Source organism: Argopecten irradians, chromosome 11, assembly GCF_041381155.1.
Source record: "Argopecten irradians isolate NY chromosome 11, Ai_NY, whole genome shotgun sequence".
Classification (NCBI taxonomy): Eukaryota; Metazoa; Mollusca; class Bivalvia; order Pectinida; family Pectinidae; genus Argopecten; species Argopecten irradians.
This window is the reverse complement of record NC_091144.1, coordinates 19742448-19755096: the sequence shown is the minus strand read 5'-3', so window position 1 is coordinate 19755096 and position 12649 is coordinate 19742448. Positions and strand designations below refer to the sequence as shown.

At 33.4% G+C, this 12649-nt stretch overlaps 1 protein-coding gene across 1 annotated transcript in view; it reads right to left on the bottom strand.

Annotated features, from left to right (window-relative positions):
* Positions 1 to 3197: 3197 nt before the first annotated feature.
* LOC138334930 (E3 ubiquitin-protein ligase MARCHF5-like) overlaps positions 3198 to 12649 on the bottom strand; it is a 75416-nt gene continuing 65964 nt past the window's right edge. The window contains exons 5-6 of the mRNA XM_069283791.1: positions 8136 to 8299; positions 3198 to 7036 (exon numbers count right to left, since the gene is read on the bottom strand). Of these exons, the coding sequence (XP_069139892.1) occupies positions 6920 to 7036; positions 8136 to 8299 (281 nt within the window). The 3' untranslated portion in view covers positions 3198 to 6919. The remainder of the gene's footprint in view (positions 7037 to 8135; positions 8300 to 12649) is intronic.

Genomic DNA, 12649 nt, shown 5'->3' with positions numbered 1-12649 from the left:
AATCTAAGGAAGATTGAGAATATCTTCAAATCTGGGCGAAAATGGTCTGCAAAGAAGTCAGTGAAAGATGCATAGTCACGTCTGAGGCATGGTGTATATAGTAAATATCCAAATCCTTCTTGCTAACGACGTAGACTGGTAGAACCGGAATATTCATTATTGTATCAGCTGCAGCCCGTCTGGCATTCTTGAATATTTTCCATAAATTGAAGTTTGCAGTTGATCACCGTTGATAGCAGTAAACTTGCTGCCTTCCGCCATATATGTTGCCGACTATAATATTGACGTCACAATAGAATATCCCGACGTCATTGAATTAGGGAAACTCCCGTTACGCTATATTTGGGTACGACTCGACGTCAAAAGTGATTATGACCGAGTTTTTCCTTGATCTTTTTTTTTTTTGATCTTTTTTTTTTTTGACACTGGCTACTCGACTCGCGAGAGGTATCTGGACCGAGTCCAGTCCGAGGGTTGATATCGCTGTTGATGAATACGTCTGAGAAACGTATTGGCCAATCAAAATACAGTAAAAGCACCAGTCATATTATAAATATATATAAATTGTGACTAAGTCTCAGATACATGTAAAGCATTAGATAAACTCTGAATTTCTACTATTCTCATCGGCTAATGGATGGCCACATGCATGCCATATCAATTTATATTTCCACTGCAACCCTTACTGTGTAACCTTACCAAAGGCAGTTGGCGTTGTACAACGCATGAACTGCCGTCCGTTTATTTTGACTTCATTACCACTGTGACGTCATAATTATCGATCCCAAATCATTGTTCCGTCCTTGACGATAATGAATAGTTTACTTCCATGGAAACAAAATCTCTAGAGATGTTTTTTAAAATGTTACCAAATGTAAATACCTGCAATGAACTGCATTCAGTTGGCAATTTTAGGATTATGAATGCCAACTGGACGACGACAAAGTCAACATGCACATAATGATAGTGATAGCACCACTAGACCTTTTAATCAGTTAATTATGGATGTTACACCGCCCTTGTGAGTCGATAACATGTATAAAGTAATGACCGTGTACTACGCCTTCGGTAATCATTGAATTCTACCAGGGTAGTATAACACCATATCAACACCAACCAAGGTCTATAATTGATAATTATTGCATACAAATGGTGTTACCAATACCGTAAACAATTGATATATTACCTATGTGAAGTTGTGTCCCACGTCACTTCGATACTCTAAAGTGATGCATGGCTACACAGATAACAACTGAGTTGGATCGGATATATATACACTTCCGTCAATACAATGTGAGTTCTTACAAGACAAGAGAAATGAAACACAAAACAAGAACACGTGACATTGGATTGAGATATGATAATATACAACAATGTGCCATGAAAACATTACGAGATAGTTTTCCTCTTGATTATAAAAAGTCTGACCGCTTTTAAGACATAACAAAATAGTTTTTTTTCCTCTTTATAATGAAAAAGTCTGATATGTAGATGGGGAACAAATCACAGTAACCCCTCCTGTATGTTTGGATGGACAAAGTACAGAGACAAAAACCTGTGCTGTGGTAAGGAAACCTGCGCTCCGCAATACTTTATACTTTTGCGAACGCTTATATTCACGTGCTGAGATGTAAATCGCGCGAAACCACGGAACTATTCGCGACATTTATCAAGACTATATTGCGTTTATTCGCAAAAGAATGGCGTTTATTCGAAAAAGAATGGCATTTATTCGTAAAAGGATTGTGTTTATTTGTATACGCTTTGACACCAATGGACTTTTGTATGAATTCTATTATAAAGTACTGACAAGTTACAGTGAATGAACTTTGATAAACAAATATCTACGTAAATAAGGCCATTTTAATATATTTACTATTATTCAATTGCCTATGTATAAAGATGATGCTGCTGCTGCTGATGATGATGATGATATGATTGATGATGATGATGATGATGATGATATTGATGATGTGATGATGATGATGATGATGATGATGATGATGATGATGATGATGATGATGATGATGATATGATGATGATGATATGATGATGATCTAGGTAAGCAAATGTAAACTTCAGTTTCAAAACCAAGACAAGGCATGGACGAATTAAGAAGCGCGAACAAAAAAATATTTATCGCAAAATAAATCTTAAAAGTATAATTTCCAAGGACTCGGGTTGATGGTACACGCTGATGATGTCTAAGTGCACCCTGCCAGGAATTTGTCATAATTTATTTACCATAACAACTTCCTCTGGAATATAATTTCAAAATAAAAACGCTATCTGATGATTGATACTTCACAAAACAAAAAATAAACGGCGTATAAATTGCATATGGATGTCAGTATACCACTATGACGTCATAGTGATCCCGTTTTTATTATGACGTCACACAAGTAAATCATTGACAACCAATAGAGAAGAGACGAAAACACAGCGGGTAAGTTTTTATAATTACCATTCCGGACTAAGCTATTTTCGAAACGGCCCGAGTCAAAATCTTTTTAGTAGATAGTTGCTACTCTAACATAAAGCATAATTTAACACGATTTTTTAAATTGCAAACAATTTTATTTCATGATACATCTGATACTTCTGAATTTCTACTTCACCTGTATTTAACAGTTTCGCAGAGATTTATTTTCGTGATTTTTTATCCCATGTAAAATCTGTGCAACTTAATTGGAACTGATTCACATGGGTTATTTCTGTGAATCACTTTTGTAGTCAGTTAAAACCTCATTCATGTAACAGGGTAAATCATGATTTTTGCACACACAAAAAATTAGATATTTGGAAATGAAACCCCTCGTAAAAAATGAACAATTATGCAGAAATGATAGCTACTATTGTAGTGGAAAAGATATTATTCTGTATTTGCATATTACAGAGTTATCTGCCCTTGTGGGTAGGTATCGATTGTTACCTCATAAGTTTAAGAGTGTAACGTCATATTTTTGGAGAAAAATACGTGAATTGTGCTCACAAAATAATGACGTAACAATTGATACCTACCCCCAAGGGAGCTAACTCTGTAATATGCAAAGACGGAATAAGACTTCTGATGCCAACTTTATCAAAAGTATGATATCTTTTCCATTACAACAGTAGCTACGGTAATCAAAGAATATGCCAGTACATGCAATCTCCATTTATGAATGAAAACATTACAGAATAAATCTATGTTCTGCTTTTCATTTTTTTTTTTTTTTTTTTTTTGAAGGAGAATGCTAATTCCAGGAAAATACATATTACAGTAGCCATGTAACAAACACATCAATTTTGATGAAAAGGATACATTTTGAGTACAATACAAGTACAATACATATATTCTTTATGATTCTCTCTTTATAAATAAAAAAAAACATAACACAGAATGCACATGACCAGCAAAGTTATTGAAGACAAAGAAATCATTTCAGATTACAGTGGAAAATTAGCTAAATATCAAAAGTATAATGAGAGATGAGAGTGAAATATGAGGAATAAATTAGCTGATAAATGTTTTCCCTATATAGCTCTTTTAATGAATGGAATATATACTGATACCTGTTAAATCTTTGTATCAAATACTTCATCAGTTAACTAAAACCTTCAGCTACTAGTTCTGGACTCTCAAGCATCCATGTTTATTCATCTGTTTTCTAAGACTGACGATTCCTACTTAACATTACAATTTTTTTTAGATCAGATTAAAAAGAGAAATGGATGTTAATTAAAGCTATGTGTGCTCTTGTAGTAGAGCATGGGGGTGAAATATAATATGGTAAATTAAGTACATGTATAGTGTTGCAAAAATATTTTAGGAAAAGATGAAGACTTTGATATGAGGAGACATAGAAATAACACTCTCTCTTTACATTTCTGGCATATCATTTCTATTTTAGAACAGACATTTTCCAGAATAAAATATCAGCAATATAAAAGTAGCTTTCTCCCAAGGATCATAGTATAACACTTGAACTTAAAACATATGAATTACAACAGTAGTGGCTATACATCCACGTACAAGTACATGTAATTTATTCACAGTCTTTTATTCACACACTCATTATACTTAACCAAAATATAACTTTTGTTTATGCATATTGTAACAAACATGCTCTTCTGTATACCATATAGTCATTTCAATTTTAGTAAGATTATATACGCTGCTCAAAATTGTCCCGATTGCAGTTAAATAAGTGAAAATCAAATCTCCACAATCTCGAAAATCTATGAGCTGGCTTTCAGGATATAAATCATTCAATTATTTCTCAATATTTTGCGGATCAAATTTTTACAAATATGCAATAACCAACGAAAACAAAAAAATATAATCTCTGCAAAAATAGCTGGCTACACAGTATAATCAGAAGTAAGGCAATGTCTTGCCCATTTAAGCTATATTTCTCCAAAATAATCCTCACATGCTTTATCTATCCTAATAATATATAATCCTCACACAACTTAGCTATCCTAAAACAGTCCTCACACAATTTAGCTCGCCTAAAATAACCCTCGCATAAATTACCTATCCTATAATAATCTTCGCTCAGTTTAGCTTGCCTAAAATATTTCAAGCATCCTTTATCTATCCTGAAATAATCCTCGCACAATTTAGCTATCCTAAAATAATTCATCGCACAATTTAGCTCTCCTAAAATAATTCTTGCACGTTCTAGCTCTCCTAAAATAATTCTTGCACATTCTTGTTCTCCTAAAATAATTCTTGCACGTTCTTGTTCTCCTAAAATAATTCTTGCATGTTCTTGTTATCCTAAAATAATCCTGATTCTTTACAGGATATATTATGGTCGACTTTGTCCATCTTCACAGACTAGAAATTCATATCATAATAAATTGCACTAATAATTTTAGAGGCTCTAAGTCAAGCCAACTAGCTGAATAACAATATTTCCCCTATTCAAGTAGAACAGTGTATTTTCCAGGTCCCATTTTCTCACTTTCAACTTTAAAACAAGTGGCCATATATATAGATGATATTTTACTTTTTTTTTTAATTACAATAACTTTAAAACAAAATTATTTCTAAATAATTGAAAAGCTTAAACCATGAATAAAAGTATATGCTTGCTACCAAAATTACTAGTGTTTGTAGCTAGCACATGATACAATATTGCATATTCCTTAACATTCCTCTTTTTGGCAAAAATATATTCTCTCAAAGCAACAGTAAAACAATAGCTCTGTAGTACATATTTCCTGTGACCATATTTAAGCAGGGTTTGTGTGGCAGAAATAGTTTCCATGCACTCTTCTGGGTACTCTAAACAAACTTTTTTAAAAACTTTTAAATATTCGATTTTGGTTTTAAAACAAGTTTGACCTGATATTGTGACAAAAAATTCATTAAATCAAAATTCCTCTCAATCTTAAATAGTTCCATACTGACTCATGGAGAATGATGTTCACAAATTTGCTTTGATAATGAAATTCGTCAAATAAATTGCACAGGAAAGAAAGTTGGGTTACAGTATACGCATTATATCAGCACTTTTCAGCATTGCTCTAAATGATCTACTTCCATTCATGGATGTACACAAGATTTGAATACATTTACAGCTTGTACATGTCATAATACACAGGTAACTAATCAAGCCCCCATATTTCATAGCACAGGCAGGAACACTTTTGATTTCTAAACTGTACATTTTGTGCTCTCACTTGCATTGTAACAATAATGTTGACCCCCTGCATAGGTATATGAATTAACAGCTTTCTGTATTTGCATATTGCTTACTTACCTGCCCTTGTGGGTAGGTATCGATTGTTGCATCAAGATTATATAAGTGTATCATCATACCTTTCAAAGAAAACGACGACATAATTTCTGCTCCTATAGTAACGATGCCACCATTGATACCAACCCACAAGGGTGATAACTCTGTAACATGCATGGACAGAATATTTACATGCTCATTTCACTCAATTAAACTCACATCATTTTCTTGTCAAAGTTTTATGCCTATACTCAAACAATTTCTCTGATCCCCTCGCATGTAGCATTCTCACTTCAGCTTTGGGTAATACACAACATAGAGGCTGCACACATTGTTTGACATCATCACAGCAGTGACACGATACCATGACATCCTGACATCTTCCAATATTCCTCAACACGACGTCAACATTGCCCTTCATTTATCTCACAACAATAGATTATACATGTACCGTATATAACCTAACAAGGACACAAAGCATGGGTTAATTGAGGATCCCTTATCAATATAATAATCTGTAGATTTATGAAACATACTTCACTTTAGAGAAAGTGGGGCATGGTAGAGTAATCTCTAGAATCTAAAACAGATTGAGAAATTTTCCTGCAAATTCTTTTAGTGGTTTTGTTTTGTTTACCCCAACAAAAACCACTAAAAAACAAAATTCAACAAAGGCATAAGTACCTTATTCTGAGCAGACACCTTGTTAGGTCATATATGGTATACATAGGAAAGTGAACAGGATAAGATAAAAATTTACCTACTCCCTCTGGAGTGACACAAGATAAATCTCTACCTTAGAGACAAGATATCTAAGTTGTCAAACATAAGACTGGTGGAATGTTTGACAACTTTAAAAAAAGTCTTAATCCTATTATTGGTTGAGATTTCCCTATCTGACCCCTAATGGAAGGAAACACTCTGTTTATCTTCATCTATTGCTGTGATAATTTGCCAGGTACAGATTCTCAACAGCCGAAATCTAGCACTAAGAATTTGGAGCATATTTATATAAAACACCATAAAAATAGTTTTAAGTTAACATGAATTAATGCAATCTGAAAACTTGTAAATTGCGCTGATTAATACAAGTCCATGGCAGAGAGCATACGGCAGCCTTGACATTTATCAATGGTGACCATGACCTTCATCATTGGTGACCTTGACCTTTATCTGTGATGCCCACGACCTTACATCTGTGTTTCGTTTGGGAAGTCCATGATGACCCGGTTGGCCTGTCGCTGGTACTGTTGTTGTTTGTAATATATCTTAAGAGCACCTTTGATGGTAATGAATGCAATTCCTCCCTGGAAAACATTATACATTTGTACATTAGATTGGTCACAAGTTATTTGACATGGACATTCACTTCCATCACTGCATCACCTATCCTGGTTAGAATCACTATTTAGGGAAACAAAGAAATTATTGTATGGGTTTATTGTCATGTGATGATGAATAAGACTATTTATGTAGCAGCTGATAGCTATCTTTCAATAACACAAAAGATGTCTTCTGTGTGTCTGGTGATAGAGTGAGCTATTTGGCAAAAGATTCTTGCAAAAGTGTATTGAGGAGTCGTGATTAGACTATAGATGTCTGTGGTAAACTGTCATCAGACTATAGATGTCTGTGGTAAACTGTCATCAGACTATAGATGTTTGTGGTAAACTGTCATCAGACTATAGATGTCTGTGGTAAACTGTCATCAGACTATAGATGTTTGTGGTAAACTGTCATCAGACTATAGATGTCTGTGGTAAACTGTCATCAGACTATAGATGTCTGTGGTAAACTGTCATCAGACTATAGATGTCTGTGGTAAACTGTCATCAGACTATAGATGTCTGTGGTAAACTGTCATCAGACTATAGATGTCTGTGGTAAACTGTCATCAGACTATAGATGTCTGTGGTAAACTGTAAGTTCTTCATTAATCTTTCTAGAAATCACATTTTCGAAATAAACATATATATGTTTATATATTCAAATATAAAAACTGATGCATAGCATTATACAAAGAAAGTTTCAAATGAATAACCATAAAAACACCTTCTTAATAACCATCTATGGTACTGTAATAGTTTTATCTAATTTGCTTTGATTAACTCTATAATTTAGATTTCTTCACCTAAAGTAAGGGAAGGGACACCAGCTTTAGTATTACCATGACTGCTAACCTGCAGAGTCCAGAGAAGATTACTTTAATCGGCATACAGAAAGCAAAGATATTGTAATCAACTCAGTATACTATCAAGATTTTGGAGTTGCCTCCCTTACAACTGATTTCTGTAAAATAATGACCTGATATCATATATAGATCTCTAGTAAAATTGGTAGAAATATCCTTCCATGAATCATTGACAAAACAATTCTTTAACATAGTACAATATAATGAAGACAAACCAGCAATGTTCTTTGGAAGTTTGATTGGACCGAACCAAACATGAGTTTTCCTACGATCGTGGCAATGGTTGGCAGAATGAGAGCCCCACACAGGACACGGGTGGCACACAATGGGTCAGACAGAGGGGCGGTCTCAGCCGGGATCCTCGTGTTCTTCGAGCATTCTGTTAAATATATACATAGCCATTATAGATGGATTTGTCTCAATATATACATATATTATCACTTAATGCAAAGTTGGGGTACTCCGCAGGGGTGTCATTATCTTAGCAGATAGGCAGTACAGTTGTAATTTCAGGAGGTACTTTTCTTTATTATCTGCATGCTATCTAATGTAATTTAGTCCAAATCAGGCGGTACCACAGCTAGGTTTAACGGACAAAAAATGCCTGGTAATGAAACCCCCTAATGCTACAATTTCATTCAATAATTAGTCTTTAGACAAATTAATTCAGTAGTATCAAACCCAGTGGGCACATAACGTCCGGACAACATTTTGGCAACGTTTTATTTAGGTTGCGACGTCGGGGACATTCTGACAATGTTGTGAGAACGTTTTTCTCCAAACGTCCTCACGGCATTAGCACTTGACGTCCTGAGAATGTTTTAATATGGTTAGGAAAAAAACTTTGACAATAATTTAATATATTTCAAAAAGTATTATTGTTGGAAACAACTTTTAAAGGAAGCGAATGAATCTATTCAAATAATGATACATACAAGTAGGCCTTATATTTTTTTCAATAATTATTAACTAATAAAAAAAATAATTAATCATTTTTTGTACTTTTAAATAGTTTTATTTTTTTAATTACAGATACTATAGGTATTAATTGAATAGATGAAAACAAAACAAAAAGTATAATTATAAATACCAAGTTTACATACCGATTATTACGTCAAATATGTAAACTACCGAGTTATGATAAAAGAGTTGTGTTACCTCCCTTTCATTTTAAAGTTTATCCGCTAGGGGTCGGTATTAACTATTTAAAACAAAAAATTAAAATCATTAGAATAAAGCGTCTTTTTATACCAATAAATTGTGATTTTATTTATATGACATTTTACATATTTTCCCCGCACACTACAGAAACTAGGAGTGGAAACTCGTAAAGATTTGTTTGGTGTTTGCGCGGTTATTTTCACTTCCGGTTCTTTGTTCATTCAAACTTTGTGTACACACGTGCTTCACACCGATAACATTTCTTAGCCTTGACAGCATCCAAACAGGATATATAACTTCCAGATATCGACAGATATTTCAAGGTAAGTCTTTGTTGATTCGTATACAAACTTGTTTTTAAAAAGAATGTGTTTATTATATTATATCGCGGGTAAGTTATTTTATCTATATGTGTAGTCAGTATTTTGAGTATGTATACACATATACATTAACTTATACAAATTCCCTGATGTGCCTGTATCCTATTTGTGTTTTTATTTATGCAATAACGTACCGGCACATGAAAAATATATCATCTAAATCATTATATAGATGTTTAATGTTTTATTCTGTTTTCTTTTACAGATGAGAATGCTTATATAAGTACACACGGAAGTACGTGAAATGGCTCCTACACAAACAGTCTAGGTGGAAGTTGTTGCACCTATTTCATGCAGGATGAGCAGAAGACATTAAAATATTATATAAACACTATATTTTGTTGTTATTGTACTTCAAAATACTAGAATAATGAAAATAAACAACGTAACATACAAACGTTGTGAAAACATTATATGAAAACATTCGGCAGACGTTGTCAAAAAACGTTCCCCAAACTTTCATTTGCAACCTTTTTGCAACCTAAATGCAACGTTGCGATCGGACCTAATAAAAACGTCCTCCGGATGTTGTGTGCCCACTGGGAACTATGACAACTTTTATCCACGGGTGAAAACTTACACAATCATGTTGTACATTCTGACAGACAGTTCAGTGTAATAGCACTACATTTTAATTAAATGATCAGTAATACATTATAATATTGAAATGAAATCAATATTGAGGTGATCTAGCTAGTAACAGCTTAAAGATCATGGATTTTGTTTAACTTTGATAATTTTATCAACATAGTTCAGAAGAAATAATGTGTGATAGCTGGTAGGTACTCCTGAGGGTAGTAGTAAGAGGTAAATTGTAAAAAATAAATGAAACACATGTACTGTTATCCATCAAAACCTGAATTAAACAAAATTATGGAAAAAAAATTTAACAGTAATTTCTTGATAAAGCAATTTGAAGTGTTCATCCTAATTAATCTAGATGTTCCTTTTGGATTACGGCAACCCTGAGGTGAAACTCACATAATCAGAAAAAGATCAAATAACTATTTCATAATGTCCTAGAAATTGATTTAATTATCAATACTAATTCATATAGGATTATCGTCGAAGCATAATTGAATGAGAAGAAACAAAACATAGCAATTATGTAGCTGATATTTTCAGCTTCTGAACATGGTATCGATTAATCATTTAATTATGTTGAAATTATCTGATCAAACAACATTCTCATAGGATTTCATCAGTCATGTTCTGCCTATGTCATAATGTTCAAAACATCAATATTTACTTGTCGATAAAAGTGTACTCAGTATGAAAGGTTAATAAAACGGACCCTAAAGTAACATGGGTCTATAATATAGAACTCTCAAACCTTTAGATTTCAATACCATTGATTTTTACCGACACTAAAAAAAGAAACAATCAGCAGTCATCTAAAGAATCAATGTAATTCATCAATATTTAATTTTTGGTTCAAAAGTAAATCTAGAATCAATACAATTTATCAAAATTTACTTTTATTTTTTTCTAATTTTATAATTTATATTGTTACACTGTTTGGAGCTGTTTATCATTTTTGTTGATTCACTGGAAGAAGCAGAGTGTAACATGAAGAAGACATTTGTAACCTGAGCAGTTACCAACAATAATTGATCATCCTGACCACTCCCATCACAAATATCAATTCACAAACTAAAAGGAAACATTCATCAATGTCTGGAGCCAGGTCAACAAACATGGAAACAATCATCGGACTAAACCATACACTCAAACCATCACCACCAATCATTAGTCTCAACTCAGATATTGCTTTCATACAGGGAAATTTTAGAGTCAAAGATCAGTTGGGTTTTTTTTGGCAGGTATTGGTTATTGAAGACATACCAGTTTTGGAGGAAAGCCAGAGTTCCAGGAAAAAAATCCAGCAACCAGCAACTTGCCTCAGATAAGTAAAACTAATAAGAGGAGAGGAGGTGGGTGGGGGCAATCAGTAGCAGAACGTCAGACAACTGTGCTACTGAGACAATATGCTACCCCTAGTACATTCTATTACCAATGTATTTTGATCTATATTACATGATAGATTGCATCACCCGTGATGCTGGTTCACAACTCATTTTAACCTGTGATGTTTGCTATACATTACATGTATGTAGTGTGTGTTATTAGTCTCTGTGGGTCTGTGTGCTGTGTGAAGTTGGACAACACATGGTGCCCATCATGTAGCCCTAACTAGAGACCAGACAGGGTTGGCTGCCAAACTGACCACAGGGAAACGCCATAAACCTTGTCAGGGTTGTGTACTGTATAACACATATATTAACTTAGATACCAACAACATGGGGCACTACTTTCTATCCCACGCAATAACTCCTAATTAGACACAAGAAAAAAAGGGCAATAACTCTTATCAATAAAAGTGCACAGGATATCCATATAATGTAAACAACTGCTCTCATTCAAGATGCATTTTGGTTGTGCTATACACAAAATTACAGGTATTCAAACATAAAATGTAAATAATGTCAATTAATATGTAGATCTAGAGTAACAATCAAAATATGTAACTCCAGTAAAAGATTTTATTATTGATGGTATAGATACTGTAAACTTTTTTCTCTCACAAATTTCGAGGTCACAGTAAATTCGCGAGTGTTTATCTCAACGAATGCATATGAACATCGCTTATATTGATATATATTTGCATTCAATTTTCAAATTCGCGAAAGTAAATCTTTGAAAACTTGTTTTGAAATTGAAATCGCGAAATTTAATAGCCGCAAAAGAAAGTTGGTTTACAGTGCTTACATGAATATACTAATGTGATTATGTGGTAGGTTACAAAAACTACCTGGTAACTGTTTTATGTGCTGTGTCACTCAGCATTGCATGTTCTAACTACATACATAAACCACAAGAATAAGCTATACCTATCAAAATCAGAAAAATTACCTGCCACAAATAAAACCAATGGAACAGTATACAACATGTGCCAAAATCCTCTTGAGAATGAAATATAGCCATCTCTAATAGGAAAAGAAATTTGAAAGTTCTAGATATTGATTCCATGATAGATATTAGTCTCCTTCTTAGAGGTAAACATGTTGCTTTGCCATCATTTATTTCATATATTCATACAGTATTTTGTCACCTTTTCTTTTTGTAATGAAAACGAAGTAGAAGATCTATCATTACAAATATTTGGTTGAAATTTCTGCTAACTTTTG